Source organism: Lissotriton helveticus, chromosome 10, assembly GCF_964261635.1.
Source record: "Lissotriton helveticus chromosome 10, aLisHel1.1, whole genome shotgun sequence".
NCBI classification, from domain to species: domain Eukaryota; kingdom Metazoa; phylum Chordata; class Amphibia; order Caudata; family Salamandridae; genus Lissotriton; species Lissotriton helveticus.
Window position 1 is genome coordinate 190,368,621 of NC_136071.1, and position 17,911 is coordinate 190,386,531.

Sequence of the window (17,911 nt, forward strand, 5' to 3'; positions counted from 1 at the left end):
CTATTTTGTTTCCAGGTGTTAACTGGGGGTTGAACTTGGAGTTTCGCCTTTAATCCACTGGTTCCCGCTCCCAACGGTGGTATAGCTGTTTCCAGATTGATTTCATGGCCCTCTTGTGCGTTTAAATTCAACAGTGTCAAATAAGCATCGGACTCCTTTGCTAATAGAGTGGACGTAGGTTTAGGTAAATCTTTTGATATTTTAGGTTTGTCTTTTCTCTCAGCAAAGAATTTTGCAAGCTTAATTTTTCGAATGTAGAGATATAGGTCAATTCGTGTTTGCGCCAAGTCTATGCGCGCTGTTGGGCAATAGTTGATTCCTTTCTTTAGTAATGATGTTTCTGCTTCAGAGATTTCTTTTCCAGAGAGATTAATTATTTGCAGCTCCTCATTTACTTCCCCTTCTTTTGCTTCATTAACCTTGTCTCTGTGCCAATTTTTTCGTTTGTAACCGTTTCGCCTTGTGCCCCGCCTTGTGTGGGCCTTGTGAATCTTGGTTGCCAAGTTCTCCCCCTTCCTCTTGCTCGACCACGTACATTTCTTTGCGCCCCGTGATTTTGTTCCCATTTCTGTTGTGATAGGACCAGGCGCATATCCCCTAAAAAAACGTTTTGTTGTGGGTCCAGGTTAGTGTCATCCTCGCTTAAATCCGCTGATGTCATGGATGCCATACTCGAGGATGAGCTGACTGTGTTATTTTTAGGTGGCCTGAAGGGGTCATATTTGCGGGCGAACGTGAATATGCGTCCTTGCGCATAATCATTAGCATCCCTCTCGAATTTGGTTTGCTTCCTTATCCTTACTTCCTCCTCGTGTTTTTCTATTTGTTTGTTTAAGTCCTCTTTGAATTTAGTCATTTCGGTGTTGAGTTTGAAGCCATCAATCTCTTTTTCCAGCATTCTCAATTGTTCCTTTATTTTGTCGAGAGCTATTTCGATGTGTTTTACCAATATCTTTAGCAATCCCAAGGAGGAATTAATTGTATGTTCACCCCACTCCTGAAGCAATTCATTCGTGACATCCTGCTGGCTTGGCATTATTAGAATTCGTAAGCCTCGAGGCACTCTCTCCACTTCTAAATACTTTTGTAATGAAATTAGTTCCCAAGATTTGTTTATTTCCTTTTTATTTAATTTCTCCCAGAGACGGAGTTTGTCCTTGATGTCATTTTTTTCCTCCGGTTCCTTGTTACTCTCAATGGGCTTGTTCATATCACGTTTGTTGAACATAGTCACAATGAATTCCTTCCTTTTGGCATCTCGTTTATCCATAATGTTTCTCTCCTTTGTGCGACCCCCCTGTAGTGGATATGCACTGTTTTAAATTCTGGTTTACAAAAGCGAGTCCGTTTTGGCTTCGTTCCTTCGTGTTTGCAATTTAGGCCTTTGATTAATGTCAATCGGGTTTGTTTACACTTTCCAGATTTCGTAGGCAATTAAACACAGTTCAGAAGATATGAAACCCAAGCAGCCGGCTGGCATATTATTGCATTTCGTTGTCTGTTAGTTCATTCAACAGAGGCATTCAGGTAACATTTCAAACAACGTACTCCAGCAGACAATCACTCTTACCTTAGAGTCTCCCTCCGCGGTAGGTGAATGACCGCTTTCTTCCGTCGATCGTCCGTTACTTGGTGAGCCACAATAGTCCCAGATAGTATGCCGGCGAGCACCTCGAGGAGTAACCAATATCCACCGCTTGGCTCCCTTCCTCCTCGCTAGGCGCTACTTTCCCTTGGTCGCGTTACTCCTGCGGTTGAGCCAACCGCTAACAATTCACAACGAGTTTCCCCAGTCCCGGGGATGGGTGGAGTCGCAGACAAAAACGGCACTCAATCGCTTGTTTCAGTAAATCTTCGTGTTTATTTTACAAATCCATTGGGGGGTCAAACAAAAAACAACCGACGCGTTTCGACAGCGTCCGCTGCCTTGGTCACGGTCAGTTTAGTGAATGCAGCTCACAAGTTTAAAAGGACAAAACAATGTTTAGGCTACACCTCCATGTTTCCTGGACCCTCCCACATTTACTAAGCATGCTGGGACCAGTAGTTTTCAATCATTTCCACAATTATAATAAATTGAAAGAAAAACAGGGAGATTTATGCCATAATTTGGTCGATTTAAGGTGTGCATTTGTCCTTAATTGTAATACAGTTTGTCAATTTTGAATTACAGTAAAGAAAAACAGATTCTATATGAAAAGAATATCTCCCCAATGCGGAAGAGGAAGGAGCCGCACACTCCACACCTTTGCTTCAAGCATTTATTTGGCAATTCTGTTTTTGAAGTCCTGACGCGTTTCGTTCGGGGCTCCGAACTTTATGAAAGAAAGCCACAATCTCGTGAACAAAGCATTCGCCACAGGTGTTGTCTGTTTCAGTAGGTCACTGCCGGCCCTCTAGTGGTTGTTACGATATTCAAGCTGCACCTGGCATGATGGTACCTGTGGTCCTTAGTGCTCCGTTCAAGGTAGGAAAGAGTTTTTGTGGTTGTTTTTTTGTCAGTTTACTGAATCGTTCCACTGGAATTACTATTCCCAGAAGTGTGCCTCCCGTCGCAGACCCGTGTATAGGGTCGCGTGGATCCATACCTGACTCTGGTGCCAGGTGGCAGCCTGTGTTACCCTTTGTTCGTTGCCGAGTATTCAAGTGGGTCCGAGGTCGGGTAAGTAGAGGCGCTCTTGCTGGTGGTGCGTAGACTCTGCGACTGGACCCCGTCGCTGTACATGAAAAGAATATCTCCCCAATGCGGAAGAGGAAGGAGCCGCACACTGCACACCTTTGCTTCAAGCATTTATTTGGCAATTCTGTTTTTGAAGTCCTGACGCGTTTCGTTCGGGGCTCCGAACTTTATCAAAGGAAGCCACAATCTCGTGAACAAAGCATTCGTCACAGGTGTTGTCCGTTTGATTTGATTTGATTAAAAATTTATAATGCGCAAAACAATAACCCGCAGGTATCAAGGCGCCTAACAAAACACATCAAAATTGAAATATACATCCTTACACATAGGCTTGCAGGAAGAGGCGAGTTTTTAAAGCCCTTCGAAATTTCTGAAGGGAAGGTAAAGATCTAAGATCCAACGGAAGATCATTCCACCATTTGGGGGCCAGGGTGGAAAAGGCCCTGCCACCCCACTTGGATCTTCGAATCCGGGGGACTGTGAGGAGCAATTTCCCCGAGGAACGCAAGTTCCTTCCTGGGATATAGTGGGAGATGATGGACCCGACTCCCGTGTCAGTTCCTTTTGCGATGGCTCTATAGGTCATGCATAAAACCTTAAACCGAACTCGATGTTCCACCGGTAGCCAATGCAACGCTTTCCTGGCCAATGTGGCCGAAGAGCGTCTAGGAGCATCCAGGGCAAATCTGGCTGTGGCATTCTGCACTACCTGCAAGCGCTGCAGGAGGCTCCTATTAAGCCCCGCATACAGCGCATTGCAGTAGTCCAGGCGTGAGCCAATGAGTGCGACCGCTATTTGCTTTCTGGACTGCAAGGAGAGGTATTTCCTAATCCTTCGTAGGGTGTGAATTAGACCCCAACAGGTGGAGATGGTTCTACTCACCTGGTTGCCCATATCCAGGGCAGGGTCTATCATCACCCCTAGATTCTTAGCCGATGTTGTGGGAGAAGGACACACTCCTAACGAGTCAGGCCACCAGCTGGCAGACCAGATGTTCTCTTTCCCTCCAAACACCATCACCTCAGTCTTCTCCCCATTCAGCTTAAGTGAATTCATAATCATCCACTGACCGACCGCCTCCATACAAGATCTAAATTTGGAGGCGGTGTGTACATCTGAATGGGAGAGAGAGACGAGGATTTGGGTGTCATCCGCATAGGAGACTACCTCCATCCCGAAAGATCTTATTAGTCTGGCTAGAGGGGTCACATAAATGTTAAATAGGGTCGGACTAAGAGCCGACCCCTGAGGGACCCCACATCGCACAGGTCGGGATGGAGATAGGAACTTCCCCAGCTTGACTCTTTGTTCCCTGCCATCAAGGAAGGAAGTCAGAAGGTCCAGAGCTGCGTCCCTCAACCCCACCTCCCTCAGCCGAGATGTAAGTACTGAGGGAGAGAGGGTATCGAAGGCCGCAGTTAAGTCCAGCAGGACCAGGAGGGTGGTCTGGCCCCCATCCACTGTCGTGCGGATCTTATCAAGCACGGTGGTGAGGGCCGACTCGGTGCTATGTTCCCTCCTGAATCCATGCTGGGAGAAATCCAGACAGCCCGACCCTTCGACAAAGGCAGCCAGATGCTTGTTGAGATGTATCTCAAGCATCTTCGCAGGGGCTGGAAGCAGCGAGATTGGACGGAAGTTTTTTAGGACCTCTGGGTCAAGGGATGCCTTCTTTAACAGAGGTTTGAAACTGCGCTCTTCCACTCCAGAGGGAAAATACCATCTCTCATGGCTAGGTTCATAATTTCGAGCAGAGGAGGTAGATGGGTCACCCTGCACTGTTTGATGATTTTCAGTGGGCAGATGTCCAGGGGGGAGCCAGATTTGGTCTTATTAAGCAAGGTCTCTAGGTCTTGCAAAGCCAGCGGGGGAAAACAGTCCAGAGTGCTCGATGGAGGGGTGCTAGGGGAGATCGTAATCATCTCAACCCGAGCAGAAGGTGCACTGATACGAGCTCTTTGTTCCTCAAGAGCCGTGTGGATGTCCTGAATTTTAGTGTGAAAAAAGGAGGCGATCCGATCACATAGATCTTGCGATGGACAACGGAATCAGGAGTTTGTAGAATGGCTAAAGAATCTACAATTTTAAAGAGCTCCTTCGGTGAGGAGAGCGAAGATGTTAAGGCCATAAAATGATCTTGTTTGGCCTGAGTGATCTCGGCTTTGTATTTCCTGACCAGAGCTTTGTGGGCTTCCTTATTTTTAAAGTCCCAGCTGGAGTGCCAAAGCCTCTCCTTCCTCCTCACTTCTTTGCCGAGGAGTCTGAGGGAGTCTGAGAACCAAGGGGCGGATGGTCTCTTTCTTGCTCGGCGGCGAGTCTGTACTGGAGCCAATTCATTCAGGGCCTCCGTAGTGACCTGTTCAAAATGACCAACCGCAGTCTGTACATTATCCAGGCCAGTGATAGACAGACTTGCAGCCCAGGGCACGAAGGAGTCACTACTAATGTTCCTGAAATTTCTGCCAGTTTCCATTATATGGTTCACTTTTACACTTCCCTCCACCCTATGGTGTTCTAGGAGGAATGGAACTGCAAGATGATCAGACCATGACAGATGAACAGGATCCAAGGTGGTTAGGCGATGGTCGTTGGAGAAAATACCATCAAGAGTATGACCTGCACGATGTGTAACTCCGCTGACTCGCTGCGTGAGTCCGCAGGACCCCAGAGCCTCAATGGGACTAGAGGTGTCGGATGAGTCATAAAGTTCTAAATGATAATTAAAATCACCTAGGATGGAGAAGTTTTCTCGACCAAAGTATGGTTCCAGGGACTGTAAAAAGTTGTGTATAAAGTCAGTCCTCGGACCAGGAGGTCGATATAGTAAAATCCCATTGAAAAAGGGGCATTGTGCTTCCTTTATTGTAAAATAGAAAGCTTGGAAACAATCCGGAAAGTCGGGTATGGGCACAGTATGACATTGCATATAATCTCTATGGAGGATCGCTATCCCCCCTCCCATTCGTTCCTGTCTGTCCCATCTGACCAAGCAGTACCCTTCAGGGACCGCTTCAATGAGGTCAGGGCCAGATGAGTCCTTCGCCCAAGTTTCTGTAATAAAGACTAAAGCAGGCAGTCTGTCAAGGACCATCTCCCTGAACATAATTTTATTTTTGACAAGGGAGCGGGCATTAATCAAAATGCCTTCTACTCCTGCTGTCTTAGTGCTGATCTCATCAGGGAGGCCAGACGATAGATGACTGGAGGCAGGGGTTGAGAACCTACCCATATGTTGACAACCGCATTGTAAGGGAGAGTGAAACGCATCAGGCTCACAAGAATGCGAACACTCTAATCCTCGCGGTTTCAAACGTAGCATATCCTGGTGAGAGTAGCTAAGTGCAGAAACAATGGGTACGTTTGGTTCCAGAGTCCAGCCGTCCAGTGCGTCCTCAGCGCGGACGGGCGCAGACGGGCTGGACTCTGGCGTGACTCCGGCGTGGCTGCGGTGTCCACGATGCGCGTACACGCTGCACGTCCTACCCAGATAGATATAAAGGGCTCTAGCGAGTCCACGTGGTTGGGTCCAGCGAATAGCTGAGGAGTGTTTGTTCGCCCCACCCCAGATGACGCCCCAGGTAAACAAAGCGCGGGGACCGAGCCGCCCAAATGGCAGTGAATGCGTCGGCGTTTTAAAGTGCAAGGATGCGAACCGTGTATAAGAACACAGGTAGGGGGCTCTGCCTAATTTAAACAATTCTAAACTACAATTTTAAAATCAGGGGAAAACGAAGAAATTAAACAAAGCAAGCGACAAAACAGGGCTATTTTAAGAATTACAAGTAGCAGCAGCTTCTAGCGTGAAGCGCTATGTGCAAGGCGGGATTCAAACAGGAGTAAGACTCTCTCCTACCCGCTTTAAATATACCTCCAGAGTGCAGCCTCTAGCCAGTCCACGTGGTTGGGTCCAGCGAATAGCTGAGGAGTGTTTGTTCGCCCCACCCCAGATGACGCCCCAGGTAAACAAAGCGCGGGGACCGAGCCGCCCAAATGGCAGTGAATGCGTCGGCGTTTTAAAGTGCAAGGATGCGAACCGTGTCTAAGAACACAGGTAGGGGGCTCTGCCTAATTTAAACAATTCTAAACTACAATTTTAAAATCAGGGGAAAACGAAGAAATTAAATAAAGCAAGCGACAAAACAGGGCTATTTTAAAAATTACAAGTAGCAGCAGCTTCTAGCGTGAAGCGCTATGTGCAAGGCGGGATTCAAACAGCGTTTCAGTAGGTCACAGCCGGCCCTCTAGTGGTTGTTACGATATTCAAGCTGCGCCTGGCATGATGGTACCTGTGGTCCTTAGTGCTCCGTTCAAGGTAGGAAAGAGTTTTTGTGGTTGTTTGTTTTTCAGTTTACTGAATCGTTCCACTGGAATTACTATTCCCAGAAGTGTGCCTCCCGTCGCAGACCCGTGTTTAGGGTCGCGTGGATCCATACCTGACTCTGGTGCCAGGTGGCAGCCTGTGTTACCCTTTGTTCGTTGCCGAGTATTCAAAGTGGGTCCTTGGTCGGGTAAGTAGAGGCGCTCTTGCTGGTGGTGCGTAGGCTCTGCGACTGGACCCCGTCGCTGTACATGAAAAGAATATCTCCCCAATGCCGAAGAGGAAGGAGCCGCACACTGCACACCTTTGCTTCAAGCATTTATTTGGCAATTCTGTTTTTGAAGTCCTGACGCGTTTCGTTCGGGGCTCCGAACTTTATCAAAGAAAGCCACAATCTCGTGAACAAAGCATTCGCCACAGGTGTTGTCAGTTTCAGTAGGGCACTGCCGGCCCTCTAGTGGTTGTTACGAGATTAAAGCTGCGCCTGGCAAGATGGTACCTGTGGTCCTTAGTGCTCTGTTCAAGGTAGGAAAGAGTTTTTGTGGTTGTTTGTTTTTCAGTTTACTGAATCGTTCCACTGGTATTACTATTCCCAGAAGTGTGCCTCCCGTCGCAGACCCGTGTTTAGGGTCGCGTGGTTCCATACCTGACTCTGGTGCCAGGTGGCAGTCTGTGTTACCCTTTGTTCGTTGCCGAGTATTCAAAGTGGGTCCGAGGTTGGGTAAGTAGAGGCGCTCTTGCTGGTGGTGCGTAGGCTCTGCGACTAGACTCCGTCGCTGTACATGAAAAGAATATCTCCCCAATGCGGAAGAGGAAGGAGCCGCACACTGCACACCTTTGCTTCAAGCATTTATTTGGCAATTCTGTTTTTTGAAGTCCTGACGCGTTTCGTTCGGGGCTGCGAACTTTATCAAAGGAAGCCACAATCTCGTGAACAAAGCATTCGCCACAGGTGTTGTCCGTTTCAGTAGGTCACTGCCGGCCCTCTAGTGGTTGTTACAATATTCAATCTGCGCCTGGCATGATGGTACCTGTGGTCCTTAGTGCACCGTTCAAGGTAGGAAAGAGTTTTTGTGGTTGTTTGTTTTTCAGTTTACTGAATCGTTCCACTGGAATTACTATTCCCAGAAGTGTGCCTCCCGTCGCAGACCCATGTTTAGGGTCGTGTGGATCCATACCTGACTCTGGTGCCTGGTGGCAGCCTGTGTTACCCCTTGTTCGTTGCCGAGTATTCAAAGTGGGTCCGAGGTCGGGTAAGTAGAGGCGCTCTTGCTGGTGGTGCGTAGGCTCTGCGACTGGACCCCGTCGCTGTGCATGAAAAGAATATCTCCCCAATGCGGAAGGGGAAGGAGCCGCACACTGCACACCTTTGCTTCAAGCATTTATTTGGCAATGCTGTTTTTGAAGTCCTGACGCGTTTCGTTCGGGGCTCTGAACTTTATGAAAGGAAGCCACAATCTCGTGAACAAAGCATTCGCCACAGGTGTTGTCCGTTTCAGTAGGTCACTGCCGGCCCTCTAGTTGTTGTTACGATATTCAAGCTGCGCCTGGCATGAAGGTACCTGTGGTCCATAATGCTCCTTTCAAGGTAGGAAAGACTTTTTGTGGTTGTTTGTTTTTCAGTTTACTGAATCGTTCCACTGGACTTACTATTCCCAGAAGTGTGCCTCCCGTCGCAGACCCGTGTTTAGGGTCGCGTGGATCCATACCTGACTCTGGTGCCAGGTGGCAGCCTGTGTTACCCTTTGTACGTTGCCGAGTATTCAAAGTGGGTCCGACGTCGGGTAAGTAGAGGCGCTCTTGCTGGTGGTGCGTAGGCTCTGCGACTGGACCCCATCGCTGTACATGAAAAGAATATCTCCCCAATGCGGAAGAGGAAGGAGCCGCATACTGCACACCTTTGCTTCAAGCATTTATTTGGCAATTCTGTTTTTGAAGTCCTGACGCATTTCGTTCGGGGCTCCGAACTATATATATATTGATGCAGCGATCTTTGTGTAGTAGGTAAAATTTTGGAAGCGTTACAAGCTCTTCCATTGTTCTACAGAAGAAAGTAAGAAATACTGCAACCTGAGTAATACTTACCCCTGTTGTTAGCAGAGATGTTTAAAGGCATGGGTGAAATGGGCACTCACTTAGAGCCCCCCACTTTCCATGGGGCCACCCTGGGAAGTGAATTTTCTCTCTATTTGATCCTGTCTATTCTATTTCGCTCTCAACCTCCCTGTGCCTACCTCTAGCCTTGACTCAGTCTCTCTAACCAGTGTCATTTGAATAATTTTTTCCGGTCCCGGGCAACTGTTGTAGTGTGACCTTGTTAAAGTTTAACATTTAATTTTCTATTGATTGGCATCATGAGGCATGAATTATTAGCCAATGGGTATTAAGATTCAAATTTGCTCCATTCAGGCACCCCCCAAACACGTTTTGCCTGGAGCCTGAAAGACCTTAAGACAGCGATTAATTTGTAAAAGCCAGAGTACTGGTGCCCCAAGCTCTGCTCTGAGGGACATAGCCAGTACCAGGGCTGATAGTCCTAAATCCACATCACCTCTCTTTAGTCCGCTACCAGACAGTCTCTGCCCCTTTATCTCACTCCTGTAGGTCCCTGCTTTCTCCCTCTGTGAAGGTTTTCCCTTCTTTCTCTTCTTCCACCTTTCTGGGCTTGTACTGTTCCTTCTTTTTTGTCTTATTAAAGGCAAATGAGAAAAAATAAGTGCTGGTTCCCAAAAATGCTGGTGGCCACTACCGTTAGCCACTGAGTCAAATTAAGCACTGCCTTAACCGCTTCACTGCTGCCGGAATTCCCCCTCGGTGCTGAAAACAATGACACGTGTGCGGTTTAGATGGCCCGGACATCCCATGCTCACCGTGACATCAGATGGCTGGGGGCCGTCCGACGCACGGAAGCGGTTAAGATGACTCTGATTGTTATAGAGGAATTTTGCAGTATGTACTGTGCAAATGTTAGTTGTCATTTTCACAGCGGGGTTCTTGGGCTACTTCTTGCGCACAAAGTTCCTTTGCACCAGCTAGGTTCATCGATATATTACTATATTAAAAATACAGAGAATTGACCTTAAGGTAAAGAGATTAAACAAGTCACCCAAATCCGTACAGTTTTTCTTCGGGATTAAAATGGATGATGCATACAGTTTGCAGTATGTTTGCAGCCTATTTTTTCAAATCATTTCAGCGATAAGTCCATGGCTGGCGCTATCAAAGGTCGTGGTTCCAAGGCTGTGTAGTGTTTACTACAACTCACGCCTTTTTCTTCTACCACCAAACATTCACTGCCTCTTAGTCTTTATCTCATTTCTGCAGGTTCTTTTCCTTTCTTGCTTATTCCCATTTTTACAGTTTTTTCAATTTTGCCACCCCCCCACCTTGTTTCCCTCTTTTGTGTTTTTCTCTCTCATGCTCTGGTTCAAAATCTGTTGAGGAAACATAATTGCCAGTGCCCAAACTTGAGTGCCGATGGGCCCCCGCTGCAATCACCATCTCATATTAAGCACTGGGGGCCATATTTATCAATCAGTTGCGTCACTCTTGCACCATGCAATGGAGTGCAAGGGTGACACAACAACTAAATAAGAATTATCAAGCCACGCAAGGCTACCTTGTGCGGCTTGATACATCAAGAGTAAAGCAATGCAGCTCAAAATGCTGCATTGCATTACTCTGCCCCTTGAACTAATTCCGTGGGTGGAGCATGGGTGTTCCTTCGCATCCACCCATGTATTTTGGCGTATTCCCAGATTTACCATTACTGGTAGATCTGGGAATGCATCGAAATGCTACACCTCCCCAGGTGAGGTTTTTCCCCAGAATGCAGGACACGTCTCAGGATAGTTTTTGTGCAAGAAGGTGCACCTACCTGCAAAAAAACAATCCTGCTTACAATGCAGGCAACCTTGCACCATGGCGCAAGGGTGCCTGTGTTTGCCCTAGGTAGCACATTGTGTGCCAGTGCAAGGAAAAGACAGGAGTGCCCCGTATGTTAGATACAGTGCATTCCTGCCCTAAGTTGGCAGGGTATGCCCCAGGATTCTTGTTTCTGGTCCAGGGAAGACCTGGCTTGGCAGTTTGGGCTGGACTGTTCCCATGAGGCACAGGGTCAAGACTGATTTGCATATAGCTGTGTCTGAACTCCGGTGGCGAAATGAGCTAAATAATGATGATGGATTCAACCCAGATCTGTGACGGGGTGAGTGTCTGAAACGTTTCTTCGCTGCATCCATCATCTCCTTGTGTTTGCTTTTCCTATCACACAGCGCAGCAAGGTGGCTTGCTGGACTGTATGATTTTTTTTTATTGAAAGTTCCTCTGGGTGTTGAGCACTGCACTCATGGGCTTTTAATGGAAATTCAAATATTGGAATTCTGAGAGTTCCTTTGAAGGCAATATAGAGTATCAGTGGCAGTAATGGCTGGCATAGCTGTTCTGCTCCAACATTTCAATCATTGTTTGTCTTGTTCATTTCTCCCTGTTTAAATTAGAACATTCTAACCTCAGGGACTGGAATGTTCCAATATTCTTATATGCATTCTTTGATGGGCTATACTGGTTGTTACAGGCCCTCGCCATTGGCCCTTGAGTGCAGCTTGGTCCTACAAAAAGGGTTCATGGCCTTTAACAAATGGTATAACCCTCGGCAGCAGGCTGTAAGTTTATAGTAAGTCAATATGATCCTTTCCATTACTTTGCGTCAAGCAAGCGCTCGTGCAAAGTCTTCCTAAGTCCCCACCAAAACCCCTCATATTACTAGTAAACACATTTTCAACATCAAAGATAAAAATAGAAAGCAACATCTGAAAAGTACTCTCCCACATTCTCTGCTTAAAACCAAGGTATGGAAGGACTGCACTTCAAGGAAATAGCTCTATCAGTCCTATTCTTCCCTTGCCTCTTTAAGTCACAACAAAATATCTGTGTCGGTCAAAGTGATGGTTTTTTTTTTAACGAGTGAGGGGATTACCCACCAGAAGCCATAAGCACAGTCTTTGCATAAAGTCAGGATTCAGCCGGTGCACCTAAAGGTGAAGGACTAGTGCCATGGGACAATGGTTTTTCTCTTGCTTTGTTAATAGTGAACTCAACCAATACTCTTTCTGCCTGATTTGCACTGGATGATAACGAACTTTCTGCAGATTTGTGGAGGGAGAGCTTGACCCGGAGAAGGATCCAACATTGGAATTTTATCCACCATAGGGTGGAGTGGTGGAGGAAGGTCCAGTAGTAGAATTGGGCCATGATTTAGCACTTATTTCACAAATCAGACAATTTTCCATTGCTACTCAACTTTTAATTAATGCCTAAGTCTGACGCTTGCCCCATCTGTACCTTGCTTTCTTCGAAATCAATTAGGTACATTTTTTTTGTCCCATTAAATACCTTATTTAATGGGGACCTGAGTGCTGTCTCTCAAGAAACAGTACACACTGATGTTCTCAGAGATCCAGAGAAAACCAGGCCACTCCCAGCTTTTGAAGCCGCTATAGTTTTATCAAATATAAAAAAATTGAGAAATGTCAATAACCGAAACTTCCTTGGAATGTGAGATCCATAGTCAGCCTGGCACACCCTGTGGGTGTCATGTGTCAAGGAGGCTCAGACTATCAATGAACACACTACTTTCATAGAGTAGAAGTGTCCTGAGGGTGGTAAATGATATTTCTGGAATTCCTGGATTGTACCGTTTAGTTTCATATGATTTTCACATCCGTATGGAAAGTGGTGGCCTTACTGGTAAAAGATTGTTCTGAAAAACTGACGCCAATAGCCACCACCTGCTAAAGTCATGGAATTGTTCTCCCTATTTGTGTTATCTCCTAGATGCATAAGAATGATACATCATTATAACCTATCGCTGAAGTGTATAAGGGTCAATAAATGCACTCTATTTGAGTTTGAATAGAGAAACAAAAAAACAAAAATGTAAATGTTGATGCAGAAGGTTTATGTATCCAATATTAGCCCTCTGCCATTCCATTGTCGTCTATGGGGTTTGCAAATCTGCATTCTTCTAATGAATAATAAATCAAAATGTAACTTTAAAAGTTTCTACTGCTTGTGTTTTAGACATCGCTCTATCGGGGCCATCGCAAACAGTAGGTGAAGAATTTTCCAAGGCAGCGGAGCTGTTTAAGAAATCATCTCCCGATGTCAGGTTTGGTAAAGTAGACATCACAGCCGAAAAGGCACTTGGTAAAGAATTTGAAATTAAAGAGTTTCCAACCTTAAAACTCTTTGTCAGTGGGGACAGGAAAACGCCCACAGAATGTAAAGGTGCGTCCTTTTTTTTTTTTTAGTTGTTATTATCCGGGGATGCTTTATTTTTTACAACATTAAACGTTTGTGTTTCTCCCAGTACTTATTTTTAAATGTTTCTTAGTTTGGTAGAGATTAGAAGTCTTTAATGATTGTTGAATTAACTGATCCACATTAAAATGATGGTATGAGAAATTAGTTTTCTAAAGGTGGCAAACTTTGCGGCTTCGCAAAGTTACAACGTTTGAAACCTTTGCAGAAGTTTGCCAATGGTGGAAATTTCCCACAAAAATAATTTGTTTCATGCAGAAATCCTTTACAAAAGACCTTTTTTTACGAAAAGTACAGTTTCCAAGTTTTTTCCTTACAGCCTACTTTTTCCTGGCTTTTCGTCTTCCATTTCTTTTAAAACACCTTGTCTGATGCCTAAAGTTTCAGAAATTGTCAACATTTTAAAAACATACCTCACATAGTTGGTGGCCACCAACCTTTGCAAATTTCGCATGCACTTGTCACTGCTTGGTATACAACAATTGAGACTTGTAAGATGTTTTAATTCTGAAATATTAGTTTGCTTGTGGCGAAGATCATTCTAGGCCCTCTCTCTCGAGAACTTCTTATTACCTGCAACCCAAAGCACAAAGATCTGAGACCAAAAAGGGCAAAATGAAGATGAGCAACTTGGAGCACTCTGATTCAAGAGCTCTGCAGCAAGAAATCATTGGAGGAGAAAAACAAGTGTGGAACTTCATGCACATGCATTCCTATGGAGAGCTGCTTTGTAGAAATTAACAACACTCTAGCGAACCTGCTGCTCAATAATATCCAAAGGAGGGAATGTTATTGGGAATGATTTGAAGAATTAGTTTCTGATAGAAATGTTTGTCCCCAAAGCCAAATTCCAAGCGCACCTGTAACCCACTAACAGCAAACCTTGTATGTAAATACAAAGAACCGACATCTAACACCATGAAATGATAATAATGAGAAACAGACCTAAAAGTAAGAATCATCCCCATCACAGGTTCTTCTCCATCTTTATAGAAAGTCACAATAGGCTCTTGGTGGCTCCTTTGGTAGGGTAGCATAGGGCAATGCAAAAAAAAAAACTGATATATTCCTACTGCCCGGTCTCCCATTTTTCAATGAAGAAATACATTGATCTTAGCTTGGAGTTAAAAAGAAACATAAGCAGTTAAAAATAAATATCACCTATGTTATATATCGTGTTCACTGGGGCAGGACTGTGCCTAATGGCAAAGGCCACTTCAAGATAGGATAAGGATGCCACATTCAGGTGATATGTTAAAACGTTCCAACGAGGGAAAATGTATGCAATTCATGCACATTTTTATGGTGGGAACCAATCAAATTCTCCTTTATTTCCAGTTAACTTGAAAATGTCCTTAACAATTGACATTGCCATATTGTCAGCATCAGCGGTCCCTGCTATGCATGACAGTTGGGGAACTTTTGTACACCTGTGCAACTCACCATGCTTCTCACTCCCTACATTTGTATTCATTAGTTTCTGCCTGGGATATATTTGACGTGCCCATGGCCGTGGCATTCCCCATCATGTGAACATTGTGGGACGGTTTGGAATGTAAGATTGAAGGGTCACCAATTCTGCACAATGTACCAAAATGTGACATCCTTGCCTTTGTGCCGTCTCGCTACAGAAATTTTTTTCTGTCTACTGCAACAATACTGTCATCAATGCTTCCATATTTCTTCGTGGTGGCCCAGTGTTTTCACATGATTGTCTATTTCATTATTCTCCTCCTTATTTGGTGGCTAGTATTTGTCAAACCTCTGGAGCATTTAGGTGTCACCTTTGTTTTTGATTCATTGAGTGCATCCTTTCACTACCGGTGTCTGTATTTTTTTTAATATCACTTCTGCTTTCGCGCTTCATGAGAGTATATCTCCTACTCTTTCTCTCTGTCTCTGTCTCTCTCACTTTCACTCTTCAATTCTCCCCACGATCAAGCATGCACTAGTGCTGTCTCACCACCTCCTCCTCTCTCTTCTTTTTCTTTCTTCCAGCTACCAACTCATCTTTTTTCCCTGTCCCTCAAACGCTGAGCAATGCTGTGGTAGAGTGTTGTGCTCTCTCTCCCTTCCACACCTGTTTCTCCATACCACGGGCTTCCACTAACTTCCCTACTGCCTCTTTCTTTCCCATGACTTGTCGCAAATGGCTTTGTCAGTGACAGATGATTTTAAAACTCCTGCATTGGCAATGTCAATACTGTTTTCGGCCATTACAGAAGGTTTTTTTTGTACTTCCAACGTGGCCATCATGTTCCGTTATGCAACGGGCATAATGTGGCAGCCATCTTAGAAGTACATTTTTAACGCTTCCATGATGATCACATTGCATGACTTAACGTGGTCTGATGCAACATGGTGATTATCTTGGTAGACATTTGAAAATGGCTGAATGTCATTTTCTACACTTTCAAGATGGCTGCCACATTACGTCTACACGCAATGTGACAGCCCTTTTCTAAGTTTTGAAAACACACTTCTTGAGTGGCCTGACACTGGTACTAACTTTGCCACAATTAGCTCAATTTACCAAGTATTGGCAAAGCCAATAGCAGAAAACAACATGCAATGGGAAAGCAAGACAGGCTGGATTTATCAATGCCTGTTTTGCTTTTCTGGCGCACAATGCATTTTTTCCACTAGTTGATAAGCCTTCTGTAATCCCACTGTAGGAATTCTGCTATGTTTTTATTTTTCCCCAGCAGAGACCTAGGCTTTACTGGATTTTGTGTTCACCCAGCGTGCCACCACACCACTAATTGTAAAGAGTGGGTACTGTTCCCACAACAGTGAGACTTACAATAAGCGGAAACAGTAGCACAGCTCTACTGTATTTACCTGTTTCTCTGCAAGAGTTTGTACTGCCCCAGAGCTTACTTTGTAGAAAAATGTGCCAGGGCCCAGCTTTTCTGATAAAAACAATAATTCATGCCAAAACAGCACGGTCTCATTCAGCCACCACTGGGCAGATCAACATTTCTAGCACTTTTCAGAGTACAGATGGGTCAAACATCTGGCGATCTTGCTGCTTCTGTGTGCTCTTAGCTATTAATGCCCAGAGCCACCAATGGAACATCTGGCTCTTCATCTCAGACTAGGGATCAAAGGTGCTCCATCTCCTGCTGGGCCTGACTGCACAGTCCCTGTCCGGGTAGTGAAACCATGTCACCGTCCACTGTCATTTAAATTGCCCAAATATTGTCAGCAGGCAGGAACGTCTGCCTATCTTCAGATGTATCCAGATGCAAATAAAAGTTGGCCTAAACCCAGCAAACATTTCAGAAATGCTATATTGTATTGAACAAAATGATAAAGTATTCTGAATCAGAATAAACTTTATTCGGAGCAGCCATAAAAGTGCAAACAGCAACAATAAAAGCGTACAATATATGAATATAAGCTTTAGAGCAATTTCAAGCAGCATAGCAGGACATCTCATGAAGAATATATTTCAATATTATAAAATGCATCCATATACAGATATATCCATACCAGAAGATAAAACATTATTCAAAGTGCATTGTGCTAGGCGACCGCCCAGCGGCTCTCAGAAAGAAGCAGACATAAAAACAAGACTCCTCATCAGTCATTTTGTTACAAGACACAGGAGGCAGGGCTACACTGCCTGAAATTCCGAGATTTCCTAAAGAGGCTGAAAAATAGCTTGGTGTCTTTTTTTAATAATAATCACAAAAAAGGTTAAATGCAACATTGTTTGCCCAGAGCCACCATCACAGGGGCACTGGCTGGTTCAAGATTATTTTGAAAACCAAGTAAATATTCGATTTATCTGTCCTAAAACGAAATAGTACATTTCACATCCTCCCTTTGGGGGGGTTAGTCCAGTATTTTCAGATATTTCCCACCAGGAGAAAATGCTGGGGCATATTACCAAGGCAGGCGAAATGAAATATTGCCGCTTTTGCGGCCGTTTTCTGCCGCAAAGTGGCGATAATTTCATCGCCCTATTAGCAAGCTGTCGCTAACATCAGTTAGCGACAGCTTTGAGGTGATAGCGAGCGGTTTGGGACCCGCTTTGCATGTCAGCGATATTTATCGCTAATGACATGCAAAGTGGGCGTACCCAACCTGTTAGCGACTGAAAGCAGTCGCTAACATCGCTATCGCCTATTATCAACGCAGGCGTAGCGATTAAAATATTCGCGCTAAGCGCGAATATCGCCAAATCCTAACGCCTGCTCAGACCACTTCTGAGCCTGTATATCCAATGGGAAGTGGATATTCAGGTTAAGTCCTTATTAACCATAATGCCTGAATATCGCAGAATTTTCAGCGATATTCACGCATTTCGCCACTATCGCCGGATATTTGATCGCTTTGGAGATAAACGTTGCTAATAGCACGTTATCACTGCGATAAAATCCGGCGATGCGCGGCGATAAAAAAAAATGGCGCTAAGCCTATTTAGCAATAAATATCGCTAGTTGTTGATAATATGCCCCACTGTTCAGGCGACAATATTTATGGTCGACGTTCATCTGAAGGAAGTGTTCAAGAAGGTCAGATTAGTTCAGTGAATCAGGCATTCTTATTCAGAAACTTGAAAAAAAGTGAAGCTCAGGCTGCC

At 45.0% G+C, this 17,911-nt stretch overlaps 1 protein-coding gene across 1 annotated transcript in view; it reads left to right on the top strand.

Moving 5' to 3' along the window:
- PDILT (protein disulfide isomerase like, testis expressed) overlaps window positions 1–17,911 on the top strand; it is a 303,945-nt gene that overhangs the window by 87,406 nt on the left and 198,628 nt on the right. Inside the window, exon 2 of the mRNA XM_078665093.1 lies at window positions 13,081–13,287. Within this exon, the coding sequence (XP_078521219.1) occupies window positions 13,081–13,287 (207 nt within the window). The remainder of the gene's footprint in view (window positions 1–13,080; window positions 13,288–17,911) is intronic.